General features: G+C 43.7%; 1 protein-coding gene across 2 annotated transcripts in view; it reads left to right on the top strand.

Annotated features, from left to right (window-relative positions):
• The window catches only part of Uqcc1 (ubiquinol-cytochrome c reductase complex assembly factor 1), an 88,950-nt gene that overhangs the window by 39,956 nt on the left and 36,177 nt on the right, over positions 1-12,817 (top strand). For both annotated transcript variants that reach the window (XM_006988259.4, XM_042276590.2), the window contains one exon: positions 11,671-11,779. In XM_006988259.4, coding sequence (XP_006988321.1) covers positions 11,671-11,779 — 109 coding nt within the window. The remainder of the gene's footprint in view (positions 1-11,670; positions 11,780-12,817) is intronic.

The raw sequence follows: 12,817 nt of genomic DNA, 5'->3' as shown, positions 1-12,817 counted from the left end.
ACGTGGTTCTGCAGTTAAGGACAGAAAAAAGGGGCTGTGGAATGGTGTGCACTCTTAAACGCCAAGCCCTGTGCACACACGTGCGTGCACACACATGCGTGCACACACAGTAGATCTCATCCGTAGCCATACTGGGTAAGTGGATGAGAGGACTACTTGGATTGAAGGATGTGGGAATGACCTGGTCCCTTCTAATCTGTGTAACATTACCTGCAGAAAAGGAACCCGAAGGTAGCTTCGTGGAAACCCAGAAGACAGTTTTAAAAACCACCTATCTGGTTCAGTCCCCTTGTCTTACACAAGGAAAGGTGGTCTTGGTGATTTTACACATTTGTCACAGGTCACTTCACGTTCCCCATCAGCAGTGGACTGTTGACTGTTAACCCCTGAGTGTTTGAAAGGGATAGAGGTCTCTTCCCCTGAGTATGAATAGCAATGGCAATCACTTATTGATGGCAGCCGTGAGGTGAGCACTGCTTTTCTTGGCATTCGCTGTCTGTCCTGGTGAGCCCTGGAAATGGTCGATGGTTAAGGACAACAGTTGTTGGCCTTCTGGGGCCCAGAGCCAGAGGATGGCCTGAGCAGTGAGGAGAGGAAGAAGTAACTTGTAAAGTTTCGAGTTCCAAAGGAAGATGGAGAAGGAACATTAGAGAAGCCAGCTAAGAAGACTTGTAGAGAAGAAAAGGAAGTAAACTGGGTGGGAAGGGGCTTGGGGAGCATTCTGTCCCCATCACAGTGCAGCCAGAGAACTAACTGCCTGGCAGGCACTGGCAGCATCTGCACGGGGCTCCTGAAAACCGCCCTTGCAGCTTTCACGTGGCTGAAGGGCGTCCAGGCTCCTGCTGGATTCCAGGAGCTTGAGACCTGCCATATATGGTGGGCCCTGGCCACGTGCACAGCTGCTTTCTCCTGCCCCCAGCCAGAGTCTCGGTTCACACACCCACGAGCATAGGTTGCTGCTTTTTTGTTTTTCTTCACACCAAAGGTTCATGAAGCTTTTATCAGCACACATGACCTTCAGTGCCCTGGTACTTGCCAGCCATGACTTGGATCTTTCTAATGGATCTTAGTTATATGGTGTATGCTTAGTGGTAGTTCACGTCAGGTGAGCTGGTTTCAGGTAGCATTTTTGCCCCACTTGTCTCTTGCCACAGACACATCTGGTGGCTCCTATCCTCCCCCTAGAAGGCTTAGGCTTCACAGGGAGGAAGTTTAGGAAACCAGGTAGAGATAGCCCCAGGAAAGGGTCAGTGTGCCAGCTCACCAATAAATAAACCATTCATTCGCAATCTAAGTGGCATGAGCGTGGCTGTGTTGGCCTGGCTTTCATGGCCTCAGCTGATGATAAAGTAAGGCAGACAAGCTCTATGAAAATTCCACTTGAGATTCCTTTATAGGAGTCAATGTGACAGACCCGATCACATGCCCACTGATACTGAATTCAGAATCAGATCCCCTCAAAAGCAGCTTACGTGATCCAGCCAGGGCAAATCCTGAACACGTCCGAGTGAGACAGGCTGTTAGCGCTGCCCAAATGTGGCAAGAAGTCAGCATTAGGAATCACAAGAATCCTGCCCTCTAGATGGATGCTGAGGAGAGCTGTGGCCTTGCTTTGTGGCCTGAGGAGAGGAGAGGCTCTTGTTGCTTTTGACTATGCAGACAAGGATGTGGCCCTAGCAGGAGGAGGCTGCTGGTGCTGGGCCATCACTGAATTGAAGGAATAATGTGAGAGACACTGGCCTGGGGAAATCTCCAGCTGTGTCTCAGTTCCTCTTTTTCACCGTGCGACCTTCAGTTCCTTACGTGCCTTGCGTCTCTGTGAAACAGAGAGCTGCACTAGATCGGTAATTGTGTAAACAGAAGAAGATGATGATGGGTTCAAGTCTTCTGTTGTCTTCAGTCCTTTGTCCGAGACTCCTGCTCAGTGAGCTTTTCCTCCTTGGCTGTCTCTGGGCTGGCCTTTTACAGAGATGGAGAGCTCTCCTTTTCCTCTTGACTTTGCTAGCTGGGTTATTTGCCTTCCTTATATGTAAAAGAGAGCAGGATTATTTATGAGCCCCTGGAATCACTGAGAGACAGGATAGTGCTGAGGCTTGAAACCTCGGTAATAAATTGTGGGTTTAAGAGCATCAGCAGCAGTGCAGGAGAGCGGCGGGACTCACACTGTCTTCGAAGTAGGTGCTACAGGGACTTGTGAAGCAAGGGATTGGTTAATTACTACAGGAACTTTATCATTACCTTTTCCAGATGTTTACTTTGCATTCATAAGGGTAAGTTTTCCTTCCCCAAAGAGGCCTTTTCAGCATTTAACATAAAATCTGGATGTGGGGATACAGGGCTGTAATCTAGCACTTTGGAAGTAGAAGCAGGAGGATCAAGTTTTAAGACTAGCTTGAGCTGTGAAAAACTCTGTCTAAAAAGCTGGGCGGTTGTGGCTCACCCCTTTAATTCCAGCACTTGGGAGGCAGAAGCAGGTGGATCTCTGTGACTTCAAGGCCAGCCTGGTCTAGAGTGAATTCCAGAAAAGACAGGGCTACACCGAGAAACCCTATCTCAAAAAACCAAACCAAACCAACCAACCTACCTACCAACCAACCAATAAAAACCTTGTCTTAAAAAAAAAAAAAAAAGAATAACAAAAAAAAAAAAAAAAAAAAACATTAACATGAGCCTGAGCACTTAGTATGAGGAATACGTTCACAGTGTCAAATTAAGTATTGGAGTGGAGCTGTTCGGTTCTTTTGTGTAAACTTAGTATTCTGGAAGTTGACTAGCTCATAATGACTCATATTATACAGTCAGGGTGTGGCACATTAGCTTTGTTTAGTAGTAGGCCCTAGAACCCATCTAGTCTTTAGATGAGCCATTTTGAATTTGTTTCATTAATTTTGCTTTTACCTTCCAACTTGTGTTTTTGCCTTTGAATCTCACTTGGTAGTTTTATTCTCGTCTGTTTCCCATTAATTGGTTTCTTTGGAGTCAGGGTAGGGGTTCATCTACCTTTTTGCTTTTTGAGGCAGGGTTTTCCCTGTGTATCCTAGGCTACTCTCAAATTTAGGGTGTTATTGTATTTTTGCCTCAGTCTCTCTAGTGCTGGAGTTACAGGCTTGCAACATCATACCTGGGTATGTATGTATCTTTAGTAGAATTGAGTTTCTTCCTTTCCAAGAGTGGCTTTTGTTCTCATAGAAAGGCTTGCATCAGTTTAGGCTTCTTTCCCTTCCAATGTGTTTTTTCCATTTTGGATTTTATATTTTTTATTTTTAATTAGGTATAGAGAGTGTGTGTTTGTGTGTGGGGGGGAGGGGGAAGTGCACATGTGTACACATGTCCAGAGGCCAGAGATATCATATCCCCTGGAACTGGAGTTAGAAGAGGTTGTGAGCCATTTGACATGGGTGTTAGGAAATTAACCTTGGTCCTCTGGAAGAGCAGACTAAATAAAGACCATGTTCTTAACCACTGAGCCATCTCTCCTGTTCTCCAATATGCTTTTTCTTTTAAAAAGAAATTTTTAAAGATTTATTTTATGTATATGAATGCATTGCCTGTGTTCATAAATATATGTGTACAATCACATGTGCACCTGGAGCCCTCAGGGGTAAAAAGAGGGCATCGGATCCCCTGGAATTGGAGTTATATGTGATCTGTGGGTGCTGAGAATCGAACTCTGGTCCTCTGCGAGAGCAGCCAGGGCTATTAGCCACGAGCCATCTCACCAGTCCCCCAATATGCTTTTTCTAATGTGATGCTAGTTTTAAAACTTGAAGTATGCCCTGTGAGGATTAAAGAGAAAACAGTCCGTAGATTATGGAGGGCTTGTTCTGGTCTGTGAGAGAGGCAAACAAACCTGCCTTAGTGTAGTTCTGGATGCAGGGCTCAGTGCTGACTCCAGGTCTGTAACTTTGGGTGGATTACTGCTCTAGATGTGGGGTTTTTTTCTTTCTTAATTTTTCATTTAAATCTGCCTCCCCCCCACCCCCAATAGGGTTTCTCTGTGTAGCCCTAGCTGTCCTGGAGCTTGCTTTGTAGACCAGGCTGGCCTTGAACTCACGGAGATCTGCATGCCTCTGCCTCCCAATTAAAGGTCTATGCCACCATTGCCCAGCTAAAAATTATTATTTTAAGTATGTGCATGTTTTGCCTACATGTATGTCTGTGCATCATGTGCATGCCTAGGACCCCTGGAAGTCAGAAGAGGACATCTGATCCTCTGGAACTGGAGTTACAGATGGTTCCGAGTTACCCTGTGGGTGCTGGGAATTGAACCCTGGTCCTCTGGAGAACAAGTACTTTTAACTGCTCCAGCCCCAGGCGAAGATGTGAGTTCTTTCAACAGTGAGATCAAGACAGTAGGAATATCAGAGATGCAGAGGCCGAGACAGGAGGAGTCTTGTCCTGCCCGCCCCCCACCCCCCACGTGCTTTGTTTTTTTGTTTTGTTTTGTTTTGTTTTTGGTGTGTGTGTATATGTATGTGTTAAAGTCTCACACTTCTGCCAGGCTGATCTGGAACTTGATATGTGGTTCAGGCTAGTTCTGAACTTGACCTAATGGAGGTCCTCCTCAGTCTCTGAGAGCTGGGATTACAGGTGTAGGCTACTATGTCCCGTATGGTAATTTGAGGGCTATCTATATAGCAAAACTATGAAAGCAAGAAAGAAATGCCCTACAGCACTTAGCCAGGGGCTTAGGATGCAGTAATGTCAGCCGTTCATTTTAGCATTTGCTCTCTCTTGCTATTTAATTGTTTTCTTTCCTAGTCATCTTTAGAATATTAAAAATTGCCAGACAAGCTGTATTCTGCCTAGAGCAGATGTCACTCTCACTGTTTGGGATTTGTGTGTGTGTGTGTGTGTGTGTGTGTGTGTGTGTGTGTGTGTGTGTGTGTGTGTGCACATGTCACAGTGCCTGTGTGGAGGGCAGAGGACAACCTTGGGTGTTGGTCTTCACCTTTCATTTTGTTTAAGATGGAGTCTCCGGATGTTGTGCTGCATGGGCTAGGCTAGAGGGTCAGTGAGTGTCCGGGGATTCTCCTCTTCCCTTCTCAATGTCAGAATAGTGTGTGTAGATGCTACCATGGTGAAGAAAGGAAAAGCTGCCGCTGGGTATAGAAAGGAAGACTAGACACTGGTACTGTGTGTGTATAGATTATGTAGAAGGACTCCTGAGGACCAGCTGCTGTAGCTGCTCTTGGGAGGAGACGGCTTGGGAAGGGTTAGAAAGGAATCTTCCTTTTCATTCCTTGTATTATCTGTTCAAAGCAGTTCCTAAGCAGAGGAGAAGCAGAATTGAATGTGATGAGCTGCAAGGTAGGGTGTTCTAGGAGCTGGCCTTGAACTGCCCATTGGACATCCCAGACAGCTGCCTGTCTTACCGTGTGGGCGTGGCCCTCAGCTCTTCTTCTTCTTCTTCTTCTTCTTCTTCTTCTTCTTCTTCTTCTTCTTCTTCTTCTTCTTCTTCTTCTTCTTCTTCTCCTTCTCCTTCTCCTTCTCCTTCTCCTTCTCCTTCTCCTTCTCCTCCTTCTCCTTCTCCTTCTCCTTCTCCTTCTTCTCCTCCTCCTCCTCCTCCTCCTCTTCTTCTTCTTCTTCTTCTTCTCTTCTCCTCCTCCTCCTCCTCCTCCTCCTCCTCCTTTTTCTTTTATTAAGAGAGTAAGTACAAACGTTCTTTACAGTGGGACTTTGCTTCTTAACTTCTTACAGAGTTTGATTCATGAACTTGGGGCAAATTGATGAGCTTCTAGTCAGCGTGGTAGCTGGAGGACCCTGTGGGTCGGACTCTTAGTTTTTCCTGACAACACAGGAGCCTTCAGTACATACGCTGAGAGAAAAAACGGATTCTTGGCCTTCTAAGGAGATATTTGCTGTTGAGCTTTATAGTGTGAAGTGCTTTGCATCGGCCACATATGAACTAATTTGATGCAGTATTTTAGGAATAATTTGAACTTTCTCTTCTTTTGTTGATAGCCTTCAATACTAAACTATTTCCTAAACTATTGGGAGCACCAAAGATAGATTGTGGTTCATAACAAATATCGCTGTTTATACATTTCACTCAAAAGGCAGGGCAATCTTGTGTTTCCAGACAATGACCTTGGTTCCACAAAAGAAAGACTTCCTCCTCTTTGTCGCTTTCCAGCCTTGGTGTTGTTGATATTAATTGTGGGCTAAGGCTGGGAGGAAGAGCTAACTTCTCGGTGACTCATCTGCTCTGAGTGCCAAGATGGAATCTCATTACATCTTTTCTCCCAGGGACTTGCCATTGGCTGCTTAGTCCAGAAAGGTTCAGACTTTTCTCAGCATGACATTTCAAAGCCACTCAGGATTTCTCTGGCTTCACTCTCCTGCTTCTCACACTCTACCCTGTCACAAAGTTAGGTCTTGGTTGTTCCCTCAACATGTGCTGACTTCTTCCACGGGCCTGCCTTTGCTCCGTGTTCTGGCTTTTGGAAGGCCCTGGCCTTTTGTGCTGTTTGCTTCAGCCCATCCTCCCAGGCCCAGATATGTTTCCTTCCCATCAAGCTTCCTCAGATCCCATCCCTCCCAGATAATCTTTTGAACTCCATTGCATATTTTTCTTGGGATACTGCCTTCTTTTGTTTTGCGTATATTTATTTATTTTGTGTGTGTATGTACATACATGTGCGTATGTGCCATGGTGTGCATGTGTAGTTGAGAGGCCAGCCCTTGGGAGTCGATTCTCTCCTTCTACCATGTGGGTTCGAGGCAGTCAGCCATGGCAGCAAGTGCCCTTACCACTGAGCCATCTCACCAGCCCCTTTCTGTTGTTTGTGTGTGCCCTGTTCTGGTTCTCCTAGGAGACGCACGGCTTGAGAGCTGGACTCCTGGCTTTGCCGTCACTGTGATCCCTAGTCATTCCACCTTAGACCTACATGCAGGAGCAGCTCAGTTTCCGTTCACGGGCTAACTCGTCAGTCAGCTTGAGAGGACCTTCATTGTATATTACCTTGGTAGCGCAGATGACCATTGAGCTGACTATTATCTTATAATGGCTGTAGAACAAGCTGTGCTGTGAACCCCCAGACCCTTCACCTCATGTTGATAGAGTTAGAAAGTTTATGGTTAGAAAAAATCCATGCCTTTTAAACCCCAGCGGGCAGGTGTAGTAACAGACTACAGAATTTTCAAATAAATGAAGAATTCCATTACCTCACTATTGCCGTTGATGAATTGGCCTCCTATGACACTTAGGCATCAGAACACATTGCGTCTTTTCAGGTGAGAGGCTGACAAGAACAATTTGATTAACTTCTTAAAAAGCCTATAAAGATGTGCCGGGCGGTGGTGGCGCACGCCTTTAATCCCAGCACTCGGGAGGCAGAGGCAGGCGGATCTCTGTGAGTTCGAGGCCAGCCTGGGCTACCAAGTGAGCTCCAGGAAAGGCGCAAAGCTACACAGAGAAACCCTGTCTCGAAAAAAAACAAAAAACAAAAAACAAAAAAAAAAAAAAAAAAAAAAAAAAAAAAAAAGCCTATAAAGAAAATGCTATTGAACTTCCCTCAGTGCATTCCTACTTTGAAATATGCTCTCTATTGTATACTGTAGTCCAGTCTTTCTCACAGCCTGCTCATTATTGTCTCAAGGTCTTACATTGGGTACTAACTGGAGTCAGAGGCTAATGAATGAAAATACCAACAGATCCGCTGAGATCAGCAGTGAACCTTTGTTCAGAAAGCTTTGTGCTCGGGGTCCGGGATGCTCAGTGGTTAAGGGAGGTACGATTTTTACAAAGGACCTGAATTCGGTTTCCAGCACTCAACTTGGGCTGCTCACAACTGCCTATAAATAATAATAAAAAAGGTTTCGTGTTCACTAAACATTTATTCTCCTTGTGTGAACTAGCGAGTTTTGTACATTTTGAAGTTGTCTGTTCAATTACTTAAATCTTTAGGTACTTGGCTGCTGGACAGGCCATCAGAATTGGGGGGCAAGTGCCTTTACCTCCTGAGCCACCTTGCCAGCCTGCTCCTTCATCTTTTTTCTCTTCCTCGTCTTCTTAATTTTAATTTTATTTTTAATTGGCCCATCGTTGTATATATTTATAGATTATACAATATTTTGACACATATGTACATTGTGTTACAATCAAACCAGGGTCATTAACATACCCATCATCTCAGATCATTCTGTGGAGTGAGGATTTTTAAAATCCTCTCTTCTAGCCATTTTCAAATATATTACATTATTGTTGCTGTAGTCACACTACTGTGCAATAGATCAGAACTTACTCTTTAATATGACTGTAACCTCATTTCTTCAGATACGATGTTCAAAGTTAGAATCAGTAGATGCTGCTATTCCAAGCGGATTTAGAGTCTTGCTTTGCACACTTGAGGACATATTTCAGTTGTATCTAAAAGCACATTAATTTGGGGTCAGCATCATTATTCTCTTGACTTGCATCGAGCATGTTCTATTACCTTCATCTTTAAAGGCTTTTTTATGTTGGTTGGTAGGTGTGGCTCATATATTCTGGACCTTTGGACCTTTTTTCCCCTGTTGAGATTCTTGTAAGGTGCAGCCCATTGAGACAGACTTGTGGAGATATTTTTGGTTCATAGTTGGGTCATGTAGCATATTTGTTCTCTTGCCCAGCTTGTCATCTGCCCATTTGATAAGTATGTTTTCTTCTTCCAATTTAGTCATTCACAGAGATGTTGAGGCAAGTCAGATTGGAGTCATTCCATTGTTGCTTGTAGATTTTTCTTTTACAAAGGAGTGTAGTGAGACAGAGTCTTACTCTGTAGCTCGGGCTGGCCTTGAATTTGCAATCCTCTTGTCTCTACCTTCCGTGTATTGGGATTTGCATATATGTGTCCTCATAGCCTGCTCGGAACATGAACCTGCTGACTGCTTCTCTTCTCTTCTCTTTTCTTTTTTTTTTTTTTAAAGGCAGAGTCTTGATGTGTAGACCAGGCTGGCCTTGAACTTACAGAGATCCTCTACTGGGACTAAAGGCAGATACCACTACTCCTGGCTAGTTTTTAAAGATTTATTTTTATTTATGCATATGTGTATGGGTACCTAAGGAGTCCAGAAGAGGGTATAAGATCCCTTGGAGCTACAGTTACAGGCCACTGTGAGCCACTCAGTGTTGGTGCTAGGAACTGAACTCGGGTTCTCTGCAATAGCAGCACATGCAGGCTACTCGGGGCAGTAAGTGAAGGACAAACGGACAGACACATGTCCAGTGAAGCTGGATCCAGTGGGGTTCTCTAATGAACTGCAGTCTCCACAGCCTGCAACCTCAGCGTGTTTATTAGGTATAGCACCAGGGGAGGGGTTAGCCTGTCTCAGTAGGAGGTCTGTATAGTTGAGGAGTCTCAGGGTGTTCATGGAGGAGGAAGTTGCAGTTGCTAGTCTTTGTGGAACACCAATAATTGTCTATGCTTTGACTCCCAAGAGAAGCTTTGTGTTTCTCTTGAGCCTGGCTCATATGGGTCACAGCTTTGCCAAAGTTTTCTCATGGGTCTGAGGCTCTGGGCATCCTTGAGATGTGGCCATTCCCGTGTCAAAATATATATTCTCTCAGGACTTCATTTACTCAGGACTTCTTCAGATCCCTACACACATACATTTAACTGCTGAGCCATCTCCCCAGCCCCCTTTTAGTTGATTTTAATGGGCAGATTTTGTATGAAGATAGAATTGGATAAAATATTCTGAAATTATAGCAGGAACTGTCTTTCAGGTGACCAGTCTGTTGCAGTCGCTTAATAGCTAGTTCAAAACATTAGAAATTAGTATGGTAATAAGAATGTTAGGAACTACTTTGAAAAGTTAGTAACCTTGATTATATTCTTTTGTATAATTAAATACAATACTTGCAAAACATTTGTATTATTTTTAATTATGTATATGCATGTGTACCCGTGTGTGGGTTTGTGCGTATGAGTGTTGGTATATGAGGAGGCCAGAAGCCTTGATACCCCTGGAGCTTGAATTACAGGTGGTTGTGAGCCACCTGATGTGGGTGCTGGGAACTGAACCCGGGTCCTCTGGAAGAGTAGAATGTGCTCTTAACCATTGAGCCATTTCTTCTGCCCCTAAATATAATATTTTTTAAATTAATAAAAAGACATAATTCTTGCTGAGTATGGTGGTGTTCACCTTTAGTCCCAGCACTCAGGAGGCAAAGGCAGGTGGATCTCTTGAGTTTGAGGCCAGCCTGGTCTACAGAGTGAGTTCCAGTTCCAGGGCAACCAGAGGTACATACTGAGACCCTGTCTCAAAACAAAACAACAACAAACAAAAACAAGCTTGACCTTTGCCTTCAATGGAATTTACATCTAGTGGGAGAACAATTTGATAATTATAAAAATATAATTGTAATATTCTCAGTGATCTGTATGCCAAATAAACATTAGCCAAGAAAAGTAGCATGCACACCACAAATATAATTGAAAATTTTCTACATTTCTAGTTACATTTTTAAAGTAAAAAGAAATGAAAGTGACTTTGAAGAGAATGTTAGTTTTAATGTGTGGAGTATGTGGAGGGTGGTGGTGGGGGTACATGCAAATGAATGTACCACATGGGATGCGGGAGGAAGATGTTATATTTCTTCTATTGCTCTGCACCTGATGCTTACTGTTTGGACCAAGCCCCTGACCAGGGAGCTCTCAGGCGCCACCTATCTCCAGCCCCCAGCCCTACAGTTGCAGGCATGCCCAACCACGGGTGTCTTTTTCTGTGGGTGTGGGGATTCTGATTCCAGGCTTCATGTTTGTAGAGCAAGCGCTCTTACTCACTGAGCCATCTCCCAGCCCCTGAAATTAATTCAGTAATAGATTTCATTTAAACATGGAAGTAATATTTCAATGTGACAGCAATATTTAAAATGTGGTTCTTTTTCTTACTGTATCTTTGAAATCCTTGGAGTAGCCATATTTAAAGTACTGATAGCTAGCGGCTACTATACTAGACAGGAAAATTCTTCGCCCACCTTTAAAAAATTCTGTAGTGGTGAACAAATATTTTCCTCAGCTGAATGGAGAATTTAGACTTGATTCTCTTCTAACAACTACATATGATTTCTTCCATGTGTGAAGAAGGCTTTTGAGGTGTCCCTGTTTTCATGGTTCATGGTACTTATATTATCATGAGTGATATGTAAAATTTTTTTCTTTTCTTTCTATTTTTTTGTTTTTGTTTTTCAAGACAGGGTTTCTCTGTGTAGCTTTGGAGCCTGTCCTGGAACTCACTCTGTAGACCAGGCTGGTCTTGAACTCACAGAGATCCACCTGGCTCTGCCTCCCAAGTGCTGGAATTAAAGGTGTACACTACCATCGCCTGGCCTTTTTTGTTGTTGTTGTTGTTGTTGTTATTTTTTTGAGACAGGGTTTCTCCTTGTAGCCTAGGTTGTCCTGGAACTTACTCTGTAGATCAGGCTGTCCTGGAACTCACAGAGATCCACCTGCTTCTGCTTCCCAAGTGGTGAGATTAAAGGTATGCACCACAACTGTCCAGCACAAGTTTTTTTCAACTGCACACTTCAGATGGACTTTTTTTTTTCCCCTCACAGTGTCTGTATTATAGCCGAGTTAAAGACCAGCTGAATTTTTGATTCAGTGTGCCATGTTAAAATCATTCTTCTATAAATTGTGTGAAAAAAATGCAGTCATCCAGCCACTGTTTTTTGCTTCTACTTAGGATGTGTCTAGTCCGAATGAAGCAGGAAGGCCGAACTGGAAAATACATGTGCCGGATCATAGTTCATTTTATGTGGGAAGACGTGGAGCAGCGAGGCAGAGTCATGGGGGTAAGCGCTTGCCTGCGGATGCCGATCCCGGACAACTGTGAGGAAAGAATGTCTGACCTGAGTCTGGCGTTCTTTCTGCTTTAGGGTACCTTTGCTTTTGGATTTCTGTGAAATGTTGCCTAATGTCAAAGAGGCAGTTCAGCTATAGTCCCTTTTTTTTTTTTGCCCCTTGGAAGCCTGACATACCACAGATACTTTATGGGTTTGTGCACATTATTGTGGTTTGTTGGTATGAGGACATCTTGTATACAGAAGTAGATAGGATATGGTGATAGAGAGGATGGAATGGGGAACAAATGTTAATCTAGTTTAAGGACACTGCCTTTGACCTTATTCAGTGTTTGAATTAGATCCCCTTTTAAGTTCTTTGGTTGATTGGTTGATTGGTTTTGATATCTTTGAGACGTGGATGCATATATGCTGGCCATGGGCTTGCTATACAGCCAAGAATGGCTTTGTACTTCTATTCTCCTGCCTCCACTTCCTAAGTGCTAGGATTATAGGCATGTACCACCACACCTGACTCTCTAAGTCAGTCCTTATGGGAAGATCCTAGTATGGGGTCTGCTATCCTAGGACCTAAAGAAAACTCCGGTCACTGGCAACCTAGAAGATTTTGGCAAAATACTTGCTGAAAATAAATACTTTAGTAAATTTAGTAATTAGCCTGAGAGGGGAGAATATAGAACTTACGGTCATGTGCGTGCGTGTGTGCATACATGCATGTTTGTGTGTGTATGTGTGTGTGTATGTGTAAAATGACTGCTAGTTATAGAAAATAAATGGTACTGAGTTTTATGCATGTGTGTATGTTTTATCATACATGATCTCATTCTTTCTGTACTTCCATGCAACTCTCTTTTTAGCGCACCATTGTTTGGAGGCCTTTCCATGTTGCATGGGTGTTCAGTCATGGCTGACCTGTGTTACAGTGCCCATTTTCACAGACTCCTATGCTATTGTCTGTTAATCTCGTGTACTTGTTCTCTGTGTAAAATTGCAGCCTTTGAGACTTAATACCATGCATTTAGGTGATGG

The sequence above is a fragment of the Peromyscus maniculatus genome, chromosome 4 (assembly GCF_049852395.1).
Source record: "Peromyscus maniculatus bairdii isolate BWxNUB_F1_BW_parent chromosome 4, HU_Pman_BW_mat_3.1, whole genome shotgun sequence".
Taxonomy (NCBI): Eukaryota; Metazoa; Chordata; class Mammalia; order Rodentia; family Cricetidae; genus Peromyscus; species Peromyscus maniculatus.
The sequence above is the reverse complement of the archived record's forward strand: the minus strand, read 5'-3'. Positions and strand labels throughout refer to the sequence as shown.